The following is a 22,706-nucleotide window of genomic DNA, read 5'->3' as shown; positions in this document are numbered from 1 at the left end:
ACCCCAGGCTAGTCTGCTCCCAGGGCATCGGAGGGCTGGCCTGATAAACCCGCAGACTCGGGTGATGGACGTGACCTAAGAACTGGCTTTGATGGCTTTACACTAAGTCGCAAATGCACAGGGATGTCAGAGCGCACCCGATTTTCCTGTGTGTTTGGTTTCTTAACCTGTCTGAACCCCATTAAACCTGATTGAGGCTAATATGGGGTGGATCCACTCAAAATCTCTTACAGTGGACTGGGGTTTCCCCAGTCAGTCTCGTCTCTATTTGATTTCTTGCTGCCCGGGAGCCTCCCCGCATCTGTAATTGAATGTAAAGGCTTCTGTCCAGGGCAGCGGCACTGCATTAATCACTGCAACCTGGCTGAGCTGGGCCGATAGATCTTCCCAGCACGTAAAATAACTCATGTTAATCATTGCTTGTGATTTATCCTCTTCTCTGTCTCATACATGAATTATTCAGGTTGGTAGTGGGGGAAGCTGGGGCAAGACAAGCCACGAGAAAGTCCCGTGGCTGGCACCGGCAGCTCCGCTTCCCAGGATGGGAGGGCAGAGCAGGATGCAGTGGGGCTCTCCCTCCGGCTCCGGGCACATCCAGGCCAAGCAGGAGGTGCTTGGCCAGGGGTCTTCACTCTCACAGGGGCCGCTGGAAATTAATTGCATGGTCGACAGCCACGTGTTGAACTCTTCCAGCATCTCCACCTGGGCTTCTCGGGACAGGATCTCCTCCCATCTGTCTTCGCGCTGGCTGCAGGGCTGTGTCCATCATTGGCGCCGCGTTTGTTTTGCTGTGGGTATTTTTCTTTAGCCCCAATTACGCTCAGGCTTACACCAAAACAAACAAGCCCTGGGACGTGGAGGTACCTGGCTGGCTCAGACAGGCTGGTGCCGCGGCTGGCCCCGGGGCTGATAAAGGACCCACCGTGTCGCTGCGCTGGAGTCTGGGCTTGTAAAATGTCACACGGTTTCTCTTGACAATTAATCACTGGGGAGCGGGCGGCATCAATTAATGGGTAATTGGCCTCATTTTTAGGTCAGGGTTTCCGGGCTGGGCTCCTTTTGGCCCTCTCTCTGCTGCAGGGATGGGCATCCCCATTGCAGGACCTGGATGCAAAGCCCTGAAGGCGCTGGTGGGCAGAGATGTGGGTCGATCTCCCAGTGATGGCAGCTGAGGGGGTTATTTCCCTGGGAAAGTGAGGATATTAGCAGCAAACCCCGAGATAGGGAATACAGATGGGGAGACAGGGGGAGGAGATGACCAGCTCTGTGCCCACCACTGCCATCTGTGCCCCAGCCAGGCTGGCAGCAGGTGTCCAGCCCAAGCCATGGGGTGTTTTAGGGGTGGGTGCTTCCAGGGTTTCAGTTCCCTGCATGGCCCCGTGTGGGGGCAGAAGCAAGGGCTGCTGGTTTTAGATGGAGGAGTGAATTGAGATGCCTCTAATGCTGGGAAATGCAAATGTTTCTAGTCTGTGTTTGCTTTAGGAAAGCCAATAGTGAGGTGGCTGCTTGTAACACTCAGTGGGGAAACTGAGGCACCGAAACAGCTTCCCAAAGACCAAAAACCCCTTGACGAAACAGGGCTCTCCCAGCTGCACTGTGTGGCCCAAGGGGCAGCTCCTGGGGCATCCCCAGCCCTCTCCAGCGAAGCAGCTGGGTCGAAGGATGGAGATGCAGGTTTGCCTGCCATCGGTGAGGGCCCTTTCCTCCAGCCACGGACCACATCCCGCTGCCTGGCGTCTCCGGTGAGCACTGATCCAGGAGCTCCAAACCAGTTCAGTGGAGGAGTACAGGATGGGAGGGTAATTTGATGCTCTGAGTGTCCAGAAGAGATCCTGCTCGAAATACCCATCTGACACGCTGCTTGAAATAAAGCAGGGGAGGCGGCTTTTACTTTAGCTTATCATCGGACACATTTCCTCCAGAGAGATCTCCATCAGCTCGGGGAGGAAACTACTGAATTTTAGTGTTTTGGTGGCTTTTTTCCTTTTGAAATTTTTCAAGAGGAACAAAGATGGTTGGGGGGGAAAATGTTTCATTTGGCCCTTATTTTGTTGGTGAGAAAGTTCTAAATTGGAAAGCTTTTGTCGCTGTTTTCTTTTAGTACTAGAAATAGAATATTTTAATATTTTTTCCACAATTGAGATGAAGTAAAAAATACTGCCTGGAGAATGAGGTGGAAGAGAAATTTTTGAACCAGGGAACAAGTGACACACTTGGAAACCTGTATTTTTCATAATTATCCAATGGAGACAAAGCGAAGTGCAAGCACGACGTGGGAATTTCCCCCACTACTTCAAAGCTGATTTAATGAAATTCCATTTTTCAGGGAAAGCAGCAGCTCGTTGGAATGCATTTGCAGACATTCTCCATCCCTGGGACCCAACCTCATCCCCAGGAACCGACCCCCTACCTCCTGCCCGGACTCTTTGCATGTGCTGGGGAGGTGCAAAAGGACTTTGCGAAAGCCCTCACCCTGTGAAGACATGGGGGATCTTTGTTTGGCCTCAGCTGCTGCACAAACTGCTTCACTCCCTGCATCTGCTGTTACCTGGCCTTGCTTGCCATGTTCTGGGGTTTCAGTGCCCCCCAGCTCCCCCAGTTCCATCGCTGCAGGAGATGTGGCTACCAGCCTGGTCCTCTTTCCCCGGGCCACTTCCAGGCACCAGAGCTCTCAGCAGGAACCTCCCCTCCAGGGTATCTCCTCCTGGGGAGGTGGGGACCCCCATCTCACCCACCTTCCAGCACCTCTCTGACCCTCGCCAGATGTGCACGCAGTGGGGCACACGAGCGAGATGCTGCAGTGCCAGGCAGGATGGCTGCTCGCCTGGCACGAGCCCAGGGAGCTGTCGTCTCGCCACCATGGTGCTGCTAAGCATCAGGCACTCAGCATCAGTGCCCCAAAACCCACCAGAATCTTCAGGGGATCCGCCTTGCAAGCTGCAAGCATGAGCGAAGGTGTCACCGCGCAACAGTGTCTCAGAGAAACTCCTGCAAGGCTGTGAGGACATCAAGTCCCAGTTTTGGTATGGCAGCACACAGGGGACAGACTCTGGGGAGCACAGCTAGCCCTCAGGAGCTGGAAGTACCTTCATCTATTTGACCTTCCAGTTCTTTTTATCATGGTTTCTGCAAACTGTTACCACTTGCTAGCATTTTGTGAGTGCCCCTTTGCACCCTTGGTCTGGGAAATGCAGCCCTGGGATGATGTTCTCCCCACTTATGTATATCAGAACCACTCTCATTCATTTTCCTTCTGTTTTTTTGGTTTTTTTGGGTTTTTTTCTCCCCAAAATACCAGTTCTATTTCAGTGAGGAGGCACTTCTCCAGCCTCCCAGGTTTTCTGCTTTCATTTTCAGCTCCATGTTAACCTGCCGCGGCCATCACTGAACGTAAGGTTTGAGTTTGCTGGTAGTCATGGGGGGTTTCCCCATGGCCATGGCACCTGGGACTGTGATGGCCTTAGAGGCTCCCATGGGCAACAAGAAGGGAGAACGCAGGCACTGGTCAGACGCAGCTGCCTGGAGGGAAGCATGAGCAGGAGAACCAGCCCTTGCTGGCCACACTGCTGTGGCATGGGCAGAGCTGGGGATGTGCCGGACCACTAGTGAACTGAGCCCCTTGCCAGCCTGGCAACAGCATTATTTCCTTGGAAAATGAAGTTTTAGGTACCTTCAGTGCCCAGCAGTGCTGGGTGTATGGCCAGGGTGGGCAGTGCATTAGGTAACTGATTGGGGTGGTGATGGATGGGTAAGGTGTCTGGGGCTCATTAATTTCCTGGCAGGGATCAGCTTGTCACATTGTATAATATAATCAAAGTGGGAACACATCTCACTCAGGAACACAAGGAGCTCTCAACCGTGAGGGAAAGCGCTACCTTGCAACATCCTCCAGCTGATAAAAAAAAAAAAAAAAACACCACTGTTGTGAGAGTTTAATCCTGCTAAATGCTGAGCACCTGGGGCACTGATCAGCCTTGGCACAATAACCCTCAGCAGGGGCACTGCTCCTTTTTGGCTGACTTCTCCAGGCTGCCTAGGGAAATATGGCTGTGCAGGGGATGCTTGAGCTCAGCTTAGTGCTGCCTTGAAACCCCACCATCCTTAGGGGACAGGTCTTCTGGGAAGCTTCTGCCCTCAAGCATGGAAGTCTGGGTGGGCAGGACCACAGCCTTCCCTCCCCTGAGCGCGGCTACAGCCGAATTCGGGGCTTGCCTGGATCCATGGAGCAGGGGCTCGGTTTTTTGGCAGGAGGGATCTACGCAGGTCAGGTGTACACTGGGCACAGACAGGCTCCCTGGGGCACGTGTTGGGTTATAGCTGCCACCACCGCGGCCAGAGGATGCTGTGGGGCAGGGTTGCGGTGGGGCGTCAGGGTGGATGAGCTCATGCTCTCTCCCGGCCTGAAACTCCCTAAATCCCCAGCCTCCTCTCCAAGAAACTGCCTCTTCCCGTCCTCTGAAGGAATAGGAGAGCACGGCAACAAAAAGATTTAAAAAAAAAAAAAAAAAAAAAAGCCGGTGTGGTGACAAACATGAGCAGCATGGCTGTGAGCCAAGGCACCACTCGCCCACCCTGGGGACAAGCTCGGGGGGGACGCATAGCCCCTCTGGCTGGGCCTATGGAAGGGAGAGCCTGGTTTTTCCGGCTGCAGCATTGTTCTGTGGGACCTGAATAAACAGCCGGTCCAGGGCACCCAGATGAAGGGCACGTTTCCCTCCCAGAGCCTTCAATGTGTCTGCCTTTGGCTGACCCTCGGAAAGCACCTCCGCTCCTTGCAGCCAGCGGTGCCTGCAGCCGCACTGAGGGGGGGTCCCTTGCTGTTAGGAGAGGGTGGGATGAGGCTGTCCTACAGCTCCTGCACAGACATCTGTTGCATGGTCTCCTCTGAGAGAGTTGGGATCCCCCATCTGCTTCTTTAGGGCCTAAACTCTGTGCAAGCGTGGGGGTGCTTGAGAAGTACTTTAGTTTATCCTTTTTATATAAGTATTATTCATCAGTAGTGATTTTATAATTATTTAGTTATTAATACTCCTTGTTTGCTACCATTGATTGCTTTGGTTTGGTGTTACTTGCAGACAGTGAGGGGCTGAGGGCAGGCTCAGCTGCCCCACAGCAAGCTGCAGCACCCCACACGAGGGGAGAGGTGCTCTGTGGTGGCTGCCCCGAGGTGGGACAGGACTGGGGAAATGCCATTCCCCAGGCTCATGCAAGCAGACAAGTTTTGAAACCTGCTGACTTTGTGGACAGCCCTGGCTAGGGCGGCTGTGGCTGCACTTCTCTGCTTTTGGGAGACTTTCTGCCTCCAAGCCCGCCCATCAGCCACCCCAGAGGGTCCAGGGCTCGGCTGGGACCCACCGGGCTCTCCTGTCCTCCAGATGCTCTAACTGCAGAGAGGGCGCTGGGCAGGGGAGGGGGGCAGCTGCCAGTGCTGGGCACAGAGCGTGAAGCTGGCATGTTCCCCTGCTCAGCACAAGGCTCTCGCTTTGCCTGCTGAGGCTCTCGCAGGTGCAGCAGCATCCCATGGGCCCAGGACAGGCCCTGAGTCACTCTGGGAGGGCAATGGCACAAGGATGCTGCAACCTTCAAGGGCAGCAAAGGACTGCAACCAGCTCCAAAGGCACCAGCAAGCAGGAGGTGTCAGGGTTATAATTTTCCCCTATCATTCACAAGTTTTAACCTAAGCGTGTCAGTGCTCGGAGGCCTCTGCATCCCTCCTTTTGCTCCATGCTGAATCAGACTTTGCCCCCGGGTAGGAGAGAGCTGCTGCCTGCCCAGTCTGCTTTGCTGTGCTGCGCTGGTATGGCCTGGAGAATACGATGCTCTTCTCCCCAGCACAGGCTTGGGGAGCGCAGGGAGTAGGTTAGCATCCTGTCTTATGTCTGTTACCCAAAGCACTGAAAGGGCTGCAGATGAACTAAGTGAGGGACTAAGTAAATAAAGGATTGACCTTCCACCCTGGGGGCCAGAGGGCAGCTACAAACTAGTGCTAATGTGAAATAGAGAGGCAAACTTTGCAGGCTCTGGAGGAATTTGCCCTGGAAGCATCAAAGGCGGCAAAGGACTCGTGTATCACCTTGTTTGCATCAACATGGGGGTGATGGCCCTGCCACCCAGAGGAGGAAGCGGCTCTGGGAGGGACACTCTCCGTTCGAGGGCTGAAGCAGGTCTGCAGGAAAGGGCAATGGGGAAATCCCCGAGTTGGAGGCTGGGGCTGCTCACACATTTCAGCTCAGCACAAGCAAGTTGCTGTGTTTCCCACAGCTATCCTGCAAAGCCATCCTGGGGCTGTTGTGTGTGCTGCAGAGGGATGGACATGGGACCTGGTGCTTCTCTGTTAACTCTGTGGGCACTGGGAGCAGGGACTGCTGGAAAAGCCTGGGCTGTGCAGTACAGAGTTTTCAAAGGACTTTCTGAAAAGGGGCCGCATCTAAATGCCTCAGGCTGGGCAACAAACGTGCCCAGTTACTTTTGGCCATAGGCAGATGGGCACATGGTTGGGAGTCATACGATAGAGGCAGAAGACCACGAGGGATGGATGAGTCAATAGGAGGTGGCAGATGGACACTGCCACTGGACAGAAGGAAAGACAAGAGGATAAAGCTTGGGGAGCTGGAGATCAGCAGAGGAGAGCTAAGATATGATGGGAGTGTTGTGTTCTGACTGAGGGAAGTTGGACCGATGGGTGCTTTTTGTTGTTGCTTTTCTTGGTCTCATGTTAGCTAGGGAGAGAGGTGCAGCTCTGCCTGTTATTAATAGCTGGGGACACATGGACTGGCACAAGCAACTTCTGATGAGCCCACAGGGCCCCCAAACGCTGGATAATGCATGGCTGATAGCCAGGCAGTAATTCAGTCACAGGATCGTGGTAATGTGGACAAACCTCCCTAGGTCTGTTGCTTTATGAAGTGCTATGAGTGATTCACACCCCGTTAATGGCTAACTGATCTGCGTGTTACCTACAACATAACCGGACCCTCTGGGCTACTTACAGCTCCACTTGCCATTTCAGTTGATCCTTGGGATCTTCCTCCCTTACAACTGATGCTATGGTACTGCGCTTGCCTTCCCCCTGGTACAAAACAAAATCCCCAATCCCCCAAAGCACCCTGTTAAGAACTTCCACATCTCATTGAGCTGTTATTAATAGGGGGATTGTCTGGTGTCACAGCACAGGCATAAAATACATTAACATTATCACATAATCTTATTTAGCAAACACTTGTGTCGCTTCGCCCTTGGTAATTGCATTTGGGAGATGCAATATTTATGAAAGGGGAGAAGGAAATGTCTTGGCTCATCTCCTCTGAGCAGTAAAAGTCCTGGGGAAAAAAAAAAAAAAAGATGCTGGGGGGGTTATGAGAGTCTGTGAAGGGGATGTCAGAGCTGCCGCTTTGCTCGCAGTGAGTTCAGTGTTTGATAGGACTTATCTAAGCTTGAGCTTTGCCACTGAGCTGCTCCTGGAACCGAGTGAAGTCGGGGGTCTGGACCCGGGTTTTGCGAGGGCTCTTCTTCCCGCACAACACTGTGTCGGACCCCAGCGCTCCCCCGGCATCTCTCCGCACGTACCGCTGCGAGCTCCCGCGCCTTTGCTCTCGCTGCTAATTGCACCTGCAGGGCTGCGCTGGGGGCTGGGCTCCGGGGATGCTGCCCGCTACGCGCCGTGATTGATCGGGATTTCTCCTAGGACCGAAATCCACCCAGTCGGCCCCGCGTTTCTCTGTAGGACCTCACAGACCGATAGCAGGGTCTGAAGAGCAGAGTTTTATCCTGGACGCAGCATTCCCGACCCTGGAGCTCAGATCTGGGTGTACACCTTTCCCCCCACCTCCTGCCACTTACAGTTTTGGGAGCGGCTTGCAGCAGGGCATGAGCTGCTGAAGTCGTCCCTGTTTCTCAGAGCTCAGCTGCAGCAGCGATACGGAGAGAGGTGTCTTGGAAGATTATTTTAGTGCTTCGGACAGCGCTATTCGCTCGGAGCCTTCAAGTATTTGTCCCCAGAAATTAAAGTTAATTTCCCCACCCGCAAGCAACCACCCGTGTCCCTTCGTGCCCACGGTGTCCATGGGTGACTGTCACCAGCCAGCCAGGCACCGCGGGCTCTGCGGGTGTCCCGCAAGCTCCCGCTCCGGAAAGTCGTGGAGCGAGCAGTGACACGAAACAGCGACTTGACACAAAACCCCGACCCTCTGTAGTGGAACTGGCAATTCAAAGCCGCTGGTGATGCGCATGGGACTGAAAAACCGGTGTCGCCTACTCCTCTCCCCGACTTCTGTTTACACACCTTGTTTAATTTGTTTATTTTCTGTCGTGCTCTCTCCTTAAGCTGGTTTTCGGGATCCCACCTGGGCGGTTACAAATAACATCCACAAAACCTTTGGGATGGAGACGGCTGTGCCTTCACCCCGCGCTTGCTCGGGAAATCGGGAGGCTGTAGCACTGGAAAATGCAACTACTTACCGATGGAAAGTACAATTAATACAATAGTGGAAGGTTCAAATAATTAATTAATTTTACAAGTGTGGAGAATGCTATTTGCATGAACGGCCGATCGCGTTTAAACCCGGATAATCCCTTGCACTCCCCATCCCCGGGGCATCGGTCCCCCGGGCGGAGCTCGCTTGGTGTTTTACCCCGCGGGGAGCAGGAGCAGCGCGATGGGCGGGTTGTGTCACCGGGGGAGGATTAGGGATTGGAAACCTCGATGATTTTGTATTTCTAGATGTAGTTATTTATTTTATTTTGTCACGGTTAGTCCCAAACGCGGTCTGTTCCTGCGCACCCTCTGCGCTGCAAACGACGTGCAGCGAGTTTTCCAAGTGCCCTGAAAGAATTTGGGTGTATTTCTGCCGGCGAAGGAAAAGCGTCTGAACCCGCCGGAGTCCCCTAACTTCGAAGACCGAGGGAACTCCCGGGCAGGACAAGGACTCGTCCCCGCAGCCGCCCACCTGTACGGCAGCTGCCGGGGGTGGGGGGCAGCGGCCCTCCACTCCGAAGGCTAATGCGAACAGCAGCAATTTAGATTTAAGTTTACCCATTGGTTCTGCCATAAATTGTATTTGCTTTTTGCGTGCTAATTAACCTCGGGGAGGGGAAGGGGGAGTGGAAGGAGACGGGGAGGGGGGAGGAATAAATAAACGCGAGGATTTACCGAGGAGGGTTTTGAGGTTTTTATAGCTAAACTCGTAACAATGTTTGCAATAATTAAGATCATTATTATTGGCTCTTGTTCATTAGTGAAAGCTACTTTGTTAGCGGAGCCGGCGGGGCGTGCACGGGGTTCGCGAAGCTGCCTGCGCCCCTGCCCCCGAGGGCTGCTTTTAAGATGGGGGGGACAGGGAGGAGAGAGACACAAATCTGTTGTCAAAACAGGACTTTGTCTGATGGGGAAAAGGCCTGGGGCTCGGGGCGGGCAGGAGACAAAAGGAGCTGCCGCTCCCCCGGTAAGCAAACAAACAAGGCAGCTGCCGGCAGCCGGGGCCGGGGGCAGCGAGCAGCGAGCAGCCCCCATGGGCGCGGGGGAGCCGCAGGAACGGGGCGAAATCACGACTGCCACCCTCTGTGTCGCGACAGGCTTGGCTGTCGCAGGGGCCAGCGCTTCTCGGAGCGGGGGAGACCCAAGGGGAGGCGATGGAGGGACGCGGGTGTCCAGCCGCTCCCTTACCGCACGGCTGTATTAGCTGGTACGGGAGGTGTAATTAAGCCGGGAGTTAATAACGGGGCAGAGCCCCCGGTGTCCCCCGCTGCCGTCGGTGCCCTCGGGGGTGGCGGCCAGACGCCGTTCATTAGCGGGGCTGGTGCGGGGCGGGTGGCCACGGGGACGGGGCTAATGGGATTACACGCATTTCTGCACGGTGGAGAGAGGGGCTGGTGCCGCAGGACCAATAACTTATTGGCAGATGCTCCTCCGGCAACCGGCGACATTGAATATTCATGCAACGCCGCCGGGCACTTCAGCCCCCGTCGGCCACCATCCCACTCCCTCCCCTCCCGCGGGAACCCCGGCCGGGGGTCCGGGAGGGATGAGAGACCCACCGGCCTGTTGCACGGAGCCAGGCGGTCCCGAGGCAGCCAGGGAGTGGTGGGCGCAGGCGGGTGGGGGGTGCAGGCCAATCTGCCCTTGGGGGCTCCCCGGCACCCGCATTGCGTGCGCCTGTATGTGCGATGAGTTGTGACCGTTCTCTTCCCTCTCCTGAACCCATTTTCTCCAGGCAGCCAGATGCTACAAGGAGGCGAGAGGGGAGTTTGTGGACTGCTCTAAATACTTATTTTTGGGAGATAACGACTGCACCCGGAGATGTCGTTGAACAGAGCGTGGAGCCGGCCGCGCTACGCGCCCGGGTCCCGCTGCGATCCCCCGGCCCCGCCGCTCCTTCTCCGCCGCATTAACTCGTAGCCCCTCGGTCGTTTGTAACCATAAAGGGGAGAAATATTGTTGCGGGTGAAGTTCGTGCGATGCTGCGGCTCCCGCTGCGCCGGGCACTTTATACTCATTAAGTGCAGCGGCGCTAAGTCATTACTGTAATAAGGAGTTATGCTGAATACAAGGGGCCACGTTTCCAAAGCCATAAATTACAACTGTCAGTGCGTATTCGAGGGATCAACAGAGCTGGGAGTAATTATTTACAGCGTGTTTTATAGAGCAATTAAAAATTCCCCAAATGGTGTTAATTGCTTTTAATGCGCAGGACGCGCGGCCCGCCCTTCCCGCGGATGAGGAGCCGGGGAAGAGCCGCTGCCAGTGGGGTGGAGGTCTCCGGGGACCGTCCGTACGGGGGTGGGTTTCGGTGGGAATTGCGGGAAACGAGATCCCGCACTGGGAAGCCCGCACCGCCTCGGGAGTCCGGCTGATTGATGCGGGGGTCGCCCCGCTTCGCTATCGACGGCTGTCGCGACATTTGCGACGCGACTCGGTGGGAGCGGCAGCGCCGGGAGGCAGAGCCCCGACGGCAGCGTCCCCCCGCTCCCGGGGGCGACGGGGGCTGCCCGGTGGGAGTCTCCCCTGGTCCACATGGCCCCGCATGGGCACCGGCTCCTCCGCCATAATTGATTTCACAGGGGTCGGGGCGGGAGAGAAAGAGCTGCGGGAGGTGATGGATGCACGCAGGGGTGAATAATCAGCCGGGGAGCCCCCAGCCCAACGAATTAAACGAATTTCAAAGTGAGGAAGGGAAGGAGTCGGGGTGCACCCTTCCGTTGATGGGGTGCGGGTGCGTTTGTCACCATGCACCTGCCTGCAGCAGAGTCGCTCACTCTCCTTTTAGGAAAATGGGAGGATTTTACAGGTTCCAGAAGCACTGCATGAAGTGCAGGTTTTGGAGGGAGCCCGGTGCATTTTGCTGGGACCCTGCCAAGTTCCCAGACACGCCATTTTTGTCACCAGTCCCTGCAGGAGGGCTTGTATTCCGCAGCAGTGTCCCAGCCAGCAGCTGCGAGGCTGGGAGGCAGCTTGTGATGCTGAGCTCCCGGGAGCCCCAAGCTGTAGAGGAGCTCAGTGATGAAGGGGAGAAAGCCAGTAAGGCAGAAAAAAATGGGACTGGAGGGTGGAGGTCAGGCCCTGGCGGGGCTGCCCTTCTCCGCTGGCAGGAGGCAGATGCACCCGATCAATGCGAGAACCTGAGAAAGGATCCCCAGGCCTTCATGGAGAGGGAGAGGGGAGCCCTTATGCAGCACGGGAAGGGCCCTCGTCTCCATTGCTGTCTCCTTGCACAGATGTACGAAGTCCCCAACCCTCACCTGGCGCAGGATTGAACCACCGCTTTGGAAATGAGCCTGTCCCAACAGCTGCTCGGGGCGGATGAGGGGGGATGAAAGTTTCAAGGCTGGCAGGAATATGTAAGCGGCTGTGGGTGCTTGAAGGGTGTGAGATGCCGTGGAGAAGTAGAGACCAAGCGCATTGGGCTCCTCAACGCACTGATTTTGCAGCAACTTAGTGCATGTGTCAGCTCCTGCATTGGAGGCTTTTTTCCACCTCCAAAGAGGGCTGATCCAGCTTGCTGATGTTTCCTGCAGAAAAGGATTTCTCTGGCCAGAAAAGAAATGCCACTGCCCTAAATAGCTCTTTGGGCAAACATCCGAGAATGCCTGTCTTCCTGGGCTCTGCTTAGAGTATGATCTCTGAATTATTTTTTGCAGGACCTGGCATCCAGAGCCCTAGGAAAGATAGACAAATCCAGCCCTCAGCAGGTGGGAGGATGCCGGCTGGGGGTCTGCCTCCAAGCACCTGCCAGGTAGAGCTGGCTGGACTGGGGTGCCTCTGCCCCCCATCCCAGAGATCCATTTGTAGGATCATTGGATGCACCTCAAAGTGGGTGCTGACCCTGTAAACTCTCCCATCGGGATGTGAACCCGAAAGCACTAAGGCTGGCCCTGACGTGTCCTGGTGTGTGAACTTGCAGCACTGCATGTCCTGAAGGGACTAAAGTCCTCTTCAGCCCCAGAATTAGGGAGTTGGATGCAAAGGCTATAAATGAGTTGCCAGCTCACATGAGACAGGACATTTCCAGAGCCTCGTGCTCTATGGCATTGCTCAAGCCCCAGCCATGGAGAGCCCAAGGGGAAACTGAGGCCAGACGCAATTTGAGACGGAGCATTTGAACCGGGTGTTGTCCTGGGGTTTAGACGTGCAGTGCCCAAACTTCTAATGCCAGGAGCTGCCTGGCTTTCCCAAGGCTACAGGTGAAGTCTGCTGCTTGTGCAGGGATTAAATCCTGGGGCTGTGCATCATCCCAAACCCATCAATAATTCCCATTGACTTCCAGGGGTCTTGAATCCCAGACAGGACCTAGTCCTGCCTGCTCTTCTCCTTTGTTCTCACTGGGCAGAGAAAGACCTGACTTACCTTTAGTCTCTCTCTGGGCAGGTTTTAGTGCCCAAAAGCCCTTACCTTGGGCTCAGTGGCTGGGGGCTGCGACCCTCATTAGCCAGACTGGCTCACTGGTGGTGACCTTGTGATTTCTTGGGGCCATTCCCTCTGGGGCCCTTGGCATCTGCTCAGCCGGGGGGATCTCTGGTGCAGGGAAGGCCGAAGGCTTTGCCCGGTATCGACTAGGGTATTTGGGACGTGCAGCCAGCATCAGATGACTGTGTTATTTACTGGAGAGAAGGCACTTCCCGGGTCTCTGCAGCAGAGCTGGGTCCCTCTAGATGTCAGAGCTCACTGTCAGGGGACTCTGTGGCACTGTGTGGGGCTGGCATGGCATGTTCTGCTGCTTCTTTGTGGGGACAACCCGACATGCTCAGGGCTGATGAGCAAGCTCTGCCCCATGTCTCTCGTGTGGGAAGGGGCTGGAGGAGAGGCCCAGGCTGGTCCTGGAGAAGGGCAAAGGCAGCTGCAGCCCTGGGGGACAAGAAAACCCCCTGCCCGAGGGCAAGCCCCCAGCCCCAGCTGGCCCCAGCTCTCTCTCCCTCCCTCCTTCCCTCCCCTCCCAGCTCCTCCTAACCACAAGGACTTTGGTTGATGGAGCTGGCGCCAGCGAGTTCCCTGAAGAGTTCAGAAGTCAAGAACTGAGGCAGGTACGGGGAGGGGGGGAAACCCGACCCCGGCAGGCAGGCAGGGCTGGGCGGCGGAGGTTGGGGGGAGCGCGCTGTGCCCAGGGCACTGGCTGGGCATGAGGCCGAGGGGAGACCATGAGCTGCTGCTGCCCGCTGTGCCCCCGCAGCCTCCCTGGTGTGGGGCCATGGTGGTGGGTATGGTGATAGTGGCGGGTCCCCAGTGAGGGTCTTGGGGTGTCACAGCAGGGTTGTGGCTGGGGTGAGGGTGGCAGGAACCCATGCGCACTGGTGTGTCGGTGTGTCTGTGTGTCTGCATTAATGCGTGCTGTGGGAGTGAAAGTGTGTGTGAAGGCATACTGTTGTGAAGGTGTGAGCGAGAATGTGTGTGTGTGAATTTGTGTGGGTTCAGGGAGGGTTGTAAGTGTCTGGGAGAATGCGGGGGGGGGGTGAATAAGTAAAATGTAATGTAAGTGCATGTGCAAGCGGGTGTGTGGGACTGCGTGGCGGCACGGGTGCCGGTGAGCTCGTGAGGGTGTTTGTGTGTGCATCTTTGTGAGGGTGAGGCCATGGGAGTGGGGGTGTGTGTGAGGATGTGGACGGGATGATATGTATGGCGGTGGGAGAGGAGATATACCTGAGTGCATGGGCACAACTTTCTATGCCAGTGCATTTGTATTGCGTGGGGGATGTCCCAGAGTGGGCTGTCTTGCGGGACCCTCCACGGTCGGAGCTGAGGGCAGAGCTGGGCAGAACCGGCGGGCAGCAGCAGGGGGGGCAGGATCTGGCCGTACCCCTGCCTCACCAGTGGCACAGCCGGCTCCTGCCACCCCTTCCTGCGCAGAGCGGGAGCACCAACGGGCCAGGGCCAAAACAAGTTTTGCAGCAAATTACGGCAGTGGCTTTCAATTTTTAATTTTTTTTTCTTTTTTATTGTTTTTTTTTTTAACGAAAACACTCATCTCCCCGCGGGCAGGCGCGGGAGGGGGTGGTGGCGGGGCCGGCACCAGCGGATGCCCCATTCAGCCCTCATCCTGCCGCGGTGTGCGCCGCTGCCCCCGGGGGAGCAGCTGGGGCCGGCCCTCGTCCCGGGACAACGAGCCCCCCCCGCTTCTCCGGGGGAGAGGTCTGCCCCGGGTGCCCATTGCCTCCTCCCATGATATCTCCTCCACGGGCCTGGGCACCCGTGGGGGCCCTCCCGACTGCCCCCATATCCCCGTTCTGGTGCCTGGAGATGAGAGAGCCTCCTTCCTCCTCCTCCGCGGCTTTTTGAGAGGTGCTGACTTTTGAAATTGGGGACATCTCTCCAGACAAAAGGGGCACGGAGGGTCCGGGACCCCTCCAGGAGGGGTGTGCCGGCTTCAGCCCCTGCACGGGATGAGCTACGTGCCATTCCTAGGGCCTGACACACACCACCCCGCGGGGGCTGGCAGCCAGGACCCCCCTTCCCAAAAGCACACGGCCACAAACTGCGGGACAAAACGTCCCCCTCCACTGCCCGGTACCTGCCGCTGCTGAGGCACTGGCTGCCCGCGGCTCCTTTACCCACCCCGACGCCCTACGGGCAGCCAGGGCTGACTTTATAAGGCCGAGCCGGGTGGTGATTTTTTAAAAAAAAAAATATTTTTTTTTGGCGGGGGGAGGGGGGCTTGGGGGGAGCTGGGGAAGAAGAAACTCCCTTTTCTCATGTGCTCTGCTGTCATTCACTCGGCTCCTTTCAGCATCCAGCCAATGGAGAGTGAGGGCCCGGGAGCAGCAGGCCTGGGGTAGCGTGATTGATGGGCAAGCGGGGCGGCGGGGCGCTCGCACTCGCACTCCGCGTCCGCGCTACGCTCCGCGCCGCTCCGCGGGGCTCTGGGTTCCCCATCGCCGTGCCCCCCGCCCCGCCCCGGGGCACTTTCCTGTGTCTGTATGTGTGTGTGTCTTGGGTGAGTGGCTTCTGGCTTGAGGTGGTTGTGTTCTTGGTGGCGTGGGGTCTCATCGGAGTGGGACCAGTGGGCGTGGGTGTGGGGGGGTCGCGTCTCCGCTCCCGGAGACTGTTGGGTGCGGTGGGGGTGTGTGGCGCGGTTGCGCCTCGAGTGTGCAGCTCCTGTGCCTCGGCTGGTGGCACGGCTGTCGTGTCCTGGGCTGCGGGGTTGTTTTAGCTCCCGGTTTTGAGTTGCGCATGGCTCTGCGGTTGTGTCTCCGGGCTGAGCGTGTGGCTGCCGTGTCCCGGCTGTGCGTGGCTCTGCTGGCGTGTCTCGGGGTGGGCGACTGCCGTGCGATGGGACCGAGCCTGTAGCCGGCACGTCCCGGCTGTGCCCTGCTCCGTTGCGGTGTTTCGGGGCGGTGCGGGGCTGCGCTGCCCGGCCCGGGGCGGAGGTCCAGCTCCGGTGCCCCGGGGCGTTGGTTGTGCGCGGCTGCCGGGCGGCGGCATGGAGCACCTCGGGGCTCACCACCTGCACCAAGGCCAAGCCGAGCCCATCAGCTTCGGCATCGACCAGATCCTCAACACCTCGGAGCCGGGCAGTTGCATGGTCTCCCACCCGCGGCTGCAGGACTCGGCGGACTACGGGCTGGGCTGCATCGTGGGCAGCGCCTACAACACGGTCACGGGTGGCTACGGGGCGAGCGGCGGCGCGGCCGGCGCCTACACCGGCACCTCCTGCAGCATGGGCGGCCTGCCCGGCTCCTACAACGTGAACATGGCGGTGAGCATGAACGGCAACACCTTGAGCTCGGCCGGGGGGGTGATCCGCGTCCCGGCCCATCGCCCGGTGGCCGGCGGCGTGCACCAGCCCCTCTCCGCCGCCGTGCCGGCGGTGAACGGCATGAACAGTCTCACGGGGCTCACTTTCCCCTGGATGGAGAGCAACAGGCGGTACACAAAAGACAGGTTCACAGGTGAGTCGGGCCATCGGGACCCCCCTTTTCCCTCCCTGCTCCCGCCGCCCCGCTCCCTTCCCCGCCGCCCGGCCTCGGGGCGGCAGCCGATGCCCGCCGGGGAAAGCAGGATCCGGCCCCGGGTGGGAGAGAGCGGCCCGGATCGCCCTGGGAAGTCGGTCCTGGAGGAGGTCAAGAGCGAAAAGGGGTGGAAAATCGGGCGCATTCTAAATGCGTTGGGTTTGGGGGTTTTGTTTGTTTGTTTTCTTGTTTTTCTTTTTCCTTTTTTTTGTTTGTATGTGTTGTGGGGTTTTATTTGTTTTTATTTGTGGTTTTTTTTTCTGTTTTGGTTTTTTTTTTTTTTCTTTTTCCACGGGATGCGGCCCGAGAAAGGCAGGCAGGGACAAAACGGGACGGCAAACTCCGCACATCTCGGGCACAGCTCCCCACCGCCCGCCCCGACACCGGGGGAAATTTTCCTTTAAAACAGGAGGGTTATTTGGGAGGCCCGGCCCGGCGGGAAGGGAGCCCGGCGGCCCCGGCCCTCGCTCGCCCGGGAAGGCCGGCCCGTTGCCTCGTACGGCTATTTTTCCCGTGTGTACCGTAACCGGGCTGGTTTTCTCCGGCTGCGGGTTTCGGCTCAGCCTTTCCCCCGCCAAAAGGGACTTTTTGCAGCCCCGAGCCGAGCCGGGCTCGGGCTGGAGCCGCTTTGCCGACTCGCCGCCGTTTCCAGCTGGATCTGGGCTAGTCTTTCGTCGCTAACAAAGCAAAAACTCGAACAACGAAAAGAAAAAAACAAACAACAAAAGCAAGGAAATTACAACGTGGGAAAAATCAGCCCCTCGCTCCCGCAGCGTCCGCACCGGTCTCTCTTCCCGGCGGCGGGAACCGAGGCCCGATTTTTCCAAGTTTACGTTGAATTTCGACCCTATGGCGTTGGGCTCGGGCAGGGCCGCGGGCGAAGAAACGGGCCGTTCCCCTGGCAGGCACCGGCCTGATTTTCATGGAGCCCCGGCCCGGCCGAGACACGCCGCCAGTTTTCCCCAACTATTTTTTCGCGGGGGGAAATAAAAAAGAAAAAACCCAAAATAATTAAAAAAAAACCCCAACACAACAAAACAAAACCAAAACGAAATGCAACTCCCGTTTCCAGCCCGGGAAGTTATTTCCCGGGTACGAAACGCCGGGGCTGCGGACGGCGGCGGTTAGCGCCGCGCCCAAACGAAATTAAACCGAGTCCCGTTCGCACGAGGAGCGGAGCCCCGGCCCGGCGCCGGGACCGGCTACCGCTACCGGTATCCCCCCCGCCAGGCACTTCTCCGGGCAAGCGGCCGCCTTCCCCGCCGCCAAAACCGAGCGGAGCCCGGCGGGTGCCCGCAGCGCCCGGGGAAAGCGCCGGGGCCGCCGCGTTTTTGCAGCCCATGCGCGGGTGCCGGCGGGGAAGCGGCGGCTTCGCAGCGGGGGGGTCCCCAGCCCAGCGCCCCCGGGAGCCGGAGCCCCTCTGCTGATGTGTCGCTGCTTGCTTCTTTGCCTCTCATCCCCCCCTTCCTCCCGTGTCCCCCCCAGTGGCCCTCTCACCCTTCACTGTAACACGCCGTATAGGTCACCCCTACCAGAACCGCACGCCCCCCAAGAAGAAGAAGCCGCGCACCTCCTTCACCCGTCTGCAGATCTGTGAGCTGGAGAAGCGTTTCCACCGGCAGAAGTACCTGGCCTCAGCCGAACGCGCTGCCCTCGCCAAGGCCCTCAAGATGACAGATGCCCAGGTGAAGACCTGGTTCCAGAACCGGCGCACCAAGTGGAGGTGAGGGGATGGGGGGCTCGGCGGACACGGGGGGCAGGAGCTGGGGCAGCCTTGGGGGAGCAGGCCTGGCCGCCGCCAGCTCTGCCAGAGGCATAGGTAGCTGCGCATGGGGGTGCAAGCCCTGTGAGTGCACACATGGGGGTGTCACGCGTGTGTGTGTGTGTATACACATGTGTGGGAATGCATGTGTGAATGCACAGTCGTGTGTGTGTGTGCAGCGCCTGTGGATATGCATGTGTTTGTGTAGGCCGTGTGTGCACATGCCTGCGCGTGTGCGTGCATGTAGCATGCGTGAGTGTGTGCACACCTGTGGGCATGTGTGCAAGCGTGTATAGCTGCACCGTGCATGTGAACGCTTTTGTGTGAAAGCTGCGTGCCCACATGCAGCGTGTATACGTACGTTTGTGAGCATACGTGGGCGTGCGTGTGCAAACAAGGCATCTGCGTATGGATGCGTGTGCAGCGTGCGTGCGGACAGTGTGTGTTCCGTGTGTGTGTGTATGCTGTGTGAACACACTGGGTCCACGTGCGAGTAGGTGTGCACATGTGCAAGGTGGATGCACGCATGTGTGCACACACACGTGCGCGGGGGGGGTGTGCAGTGCGCTGTGCGGGGGCGACAGGCGGTGGGTGCAGTTGGTGTCACCAGGGGCTCTTTCCCTGGCAGCAGCGTGCAGGAGACCCCGGGACTGGGCCAGGGCCACGGCCCGGGCTGGATCCTGCACCTGGGGCTGACGGCATATCAGGCCCTGCATAACGCGCAAATTCTCACCCCCGCGGCGTTGAAGGCACCTCATTGCCAAAATGCTTTTGCTTCTTTTTTTCTTTTTTTCTTTTTGTTTTTTTTTGTTTGGTTGGTTTTTTTGGTTTTTTTTTGTTTGTTTTTTTGTTTGTTTGCTTGTTTGTTTTTTTCTTTTTTCTTTTTTTTCCCCTCCTGCTGGGCATGCCGGTAAAGCCAGGCAGGAGAGGAAGAGGAGACCGAGCTCGGATGCTCCTGAGTGACCCTGCTCCTCCCAGGCTGCAGCTTCCCGGGGTGTCCTGGAAGCACCCCCTGCTCTGCCCCGGGCTGGGGACAAGCACCCTGCCGGGGGGGACCTGGGGAAGGGGCAGCTCCCCTGGTAGGTCAGAGGCGGGGGGGTGTTGCTGGGTGCTGAGCACTGGGCGCTTAGGCACAGGCAGGCAATAGCTTCTTCATGGGCTTCCCTGGGGTCTCTCCAAGGCTTAAAGGGACAGTGATTGCCTGGGCACGCGGAAGTTGGATAAGAAACGGGGGACAAGGAACTTGAATCCTTCAGCAAGCCCTTTGCTAAAGACCCTGTGGAAGAGCAGCTCCCCAAGTGCCAGGAAGTCTCCAGCTGGAGTTAACTCTGATAGCCGGGAGCAGAGTCTTGGAGAAGGAACAGTCCTGCCGTGGCCTGCAAAACGGGGTCAGCTATGTCTTCTAACCTGGTTTCCTAAGGAAGTGAGGCAAATGCGGCTTGGCTGGCTCTCCATCTGTCTGTCAATACTCTGCGTCTGTTGGCTAAGTTCAGGCCCCTCTGGCAGAAGAGCAGAGGATACAAACCTATTCATATGTTTCACAAAAAATAGCTGGGTAAAGAGAAACAAAATCCTGGCTCTCCCTAAGGGAAAGGTTGCAGCCTGACCTCAGCCGTAGTATTAGACGTGGGAGAATCCCCACCAGCCTGAGCCAGAGGGACTCAGGCTTGTAAGATCTACTTGGTTGCATCTGTGCCCGTTGGGCGTTGCGGTGGAGATGCGGGTGCCCCTGGCTGATAGCACGCCCAGCTGGCTGCCCCAGCTCCCTCTGCAGCAGTGGTGGGCTGCCAACAGTGCCTGGAGAAACGGGCATTGGAAGGAGCCGATCCCAGGCACGGTGTGAGCTAGGCAGCAGGGAATATCCAAGAAGAGAGAGTTACTTTAAGCCCTTTCAGGGATTTAAGTGCTTAAATAAAGGCAATCTGGGGGGAGAGTCTGGCCTCTGCCCCTTGCCTGAGCCCCTCCTGCTGGAGTGAGGTGGCTGTGTGATCCCATCCCCAGATTTGGGCTCTTGCTTGAGACACGAGCATGGAGGTTTAGTTCCTTCCAGGCAGATTTAAACCGCAAATCCCAGCCTGACATGAATGAGCCAGCTTCTTGGACCAGGGAGATATTTGGGAGCTGGGTGCTCACAGCGACCCGTGCTCCTGACCGCCCTGGATGTGGGGCTCCCCCCCTCCTCCCGGAGCATCTCTTCATTGTGCAGGGAGTCATTAAATATTCATCGAAGCAGAGACGGAGCTGCTCCCGGGCTGCGTGGGGAGGGCTGGTGCTGCTCTGAGCCCCCTCTCCCTGGGATGTCTGATGTGAGATGTTGACACGGTGACTTAGAGCAGGGACTGAGCCCTAGGCTACCTGCTCCCGGGCAGGAGCCCTGGCTGCACACCTGGAGGCTCAGGTGGCCCGGAGGCCCATCGCCCACATCCAGCCCTCTCCCGCTTCCCCGGTGGTGGGCAGCCAGGGCCCCCTGCCCTGCGCTCCGAGATGTCACTGCGGAGCTCGGAGCTGCCACTTCCAATCCCCCCAGCCAAAGAAGATGAAACATTTCACATCCCTCCGAGTTGCTAAATTAAAAAGCTGCCATTTCCCCTGTCACTGATCCACTGAAGCTGCCGGGAGAGCATCGGCTGGGGCCGGGCGTATGAGCAAGGGAGGGGGTGCTTTGGAGATCATCCTGGGATGGCTGCTGTGAGCTGCCCCCAGGCTTTCCCAGCAGCATCGCAGAAGGTGCCAGGTGATGTTCACCACTAAAAGCAGAGGTGACCACAGGCTGCAGCCTGCAGGCTGACCCGCCATCCAAGCAAGGGGGGGGTGGATTTTCATTGTGGATTTAAGTGCGCTCAGGCCATTTCTACCTATCCCGTCCCCTCCTCCCAGACAGCCCAGAGCTGGGACCCTACCAGTGCTGGAGAGGACCCCTGCAGGCCCCCTAATCCCCCTCCTTGGCAGGATCAGCTCTGCCGGTGTCATTCCAGACAGACACATGTCCAACCTGTTCTTAAAAATGTCGTCCTCCACCCTGCCCAGACAGTTTATTCTGGGCTTTGATTCTTCTCACTGCTAAAAAAGTGTTTCTAGTGTTCAGCTGATATTTTGCTGATTTTTGTCCTGCCTGCCATGGGCATGTTGTGACCTTCATGCAGACTCTCCTCAGCTGGCCACCGCAGCCTGGCAGAGGAGGTGGCACACCTGGGTGCAGGGAAAGGGATGTCTGGGGTGACATTGCCCATCTCCCAGCCGTGTGGCACCGCCAGTCCGGGATGTCTCGCCTCGCTCCTGCCCCGTGCTCCTCGATGGGACATTGTGCACTTGGCTCTCGCTGCTGGGCACGGAGCGCATGCGCAGGGAATGGCACCTTTTGCAGCCCCACCTTGTGCCCCTTTAGGTGGTGTCCTGGCCCTGCTTGGATTTTTCCGGTGGACCGAAAAAAAGCCCAGAGCTGTGGGTTGCTCCCAGCTGTCTTTGATCAGAGGGATTTTCACTGGGGCCAGTAAGATAGACAGCCACAGCCACCGGTTTATGGGACTTCATGGCAGTTTGTGCAGGGAATGTGGGACCACGCTGTGGCTAGGCACCCTCTTTTCCTACCCCACCCAGCCCTAAGCACTCAATACAATGTTCTTCTCTCCAGAGATGCCCCTCCTTTGCTCCCCAGGCCCCCCCTAACCTCTCCCTCTCTCCCAGGAGGCAGACGGCGGAGGAGCGGGAGGCCGAGCGGCAGCAAGCGAACCGCATCCTCATGCAGCTGCAGCAGGAGGCCTTCCAAAAAACCATCAACCAGCCCATCCAAGCCGACCCCATCTGCGTTCACAACTCCTCTCTCTTCGCCCTCCAGAACCTCCAGCCTTGGTCTGATGACTCCACAAAGATCACCAGTGTCACCACCGTCGCCTCCGCTTGCGAATAAGGCTGGCACCCACCGGCGGCACGTGCACCTTCTGCTGGCGGGGCTGTCTCCGGTGGAACACGTGGCATCCCTGGTGGGACGTGTGGCATCCCTGTTTGTCCCTGGAGAAGGCTGGCACCCCGCAGTCCTCCGGCCACATGTGAATCCCACGCATCTGGCCAGGAAAACCCTCCACGAGGACCAAAAGGAAGGGAAACCACCCCAAAAACTGTCCCCGCCCGTGGGGTTGCTGGAGCAGCGGTGGTGTCTCGCCTCCCCCCAGCCCTTTTGTTCTCTTGAAAGTCTCTGGTGCTGACCATGAACTTGCTGACGTGCTGCCAGACAAAAAGCCCAGCCCTGACAGACACGGCCGCCGGCGTTTGCCCAGCCGGGGAGAGAAAACTTCCTTCAGATTCTGCTGGTGGCAGTGGAAACCCTGGGGTCACTCCTATATATCCATATATATATATATATTAAAAAAGTGTGTGTGTGTATATATATATATATATGTATAATTTGGACTGATGGCTTGAAACAAAAGGAGGAGGCTCCCTGGAAAGCACGTCTCCTCCGTGAGCCTCCTCGGGTCGCCTGCACCGGAGACGTTCGGGAACGCAACAAATGGAG

General features: G+C 57.7%; 1 protein-coding gene across 2 annotated transcripts; it reads left to right on the top strand.

The window, feature by feature from the left end:
- The first annotated feature begins 15,902 nt into the window (after nucleotides 1-15,902).
- TLX1 (T cell leukemia homeobox 1) lies at nucleotides 15,903-22,121 on the top strand. 2 transcript variants are annotated; one of them, XM_074591616.1, is made up of 3 exons: nucleotides 15,903-16,371; nucleotides 17,953-18,154; nucleotides 21,878-22,121. In XM_074591616.1, the coding sequence occupies exons 1-3, from the start codon at nucleotides 15,903-15,905 to the stop codon at nucleotides 22,098-22,100; spliced, it is 894 nt and encodes a 297-aa protein (XP_074447717.1). In that variant the 3' UTR covers nucleotides 22,101-22,121. The 2 variants fall into 2 exon arrangements, with proteins under 2 accessions (XP_074447717.1, XP_074447716.1); XM_074591615.1 differs by having other exon boundaries at nucleotides 17,917-18,154.
- Nucleotides 22,122-22,706: the final 585 nt, after the last annotated feature.

This window comes from Larus michahellis, chromosome 6, assembly GCF_964199755.1.
Source record: "Larus michahellis chromosome 6, bLarMic1.1, whole genome shotgun sequence".
NCBI classification, from domain to species: domain Eukaryota; kingdom Metazoa; phylum Chordata; class Aves; order Charadriiformes; family Laridae; genus Larus; species Larus michahellis.
This window is presented reverse-complemented; position numbering and strand designations above follow the sequence as displayed.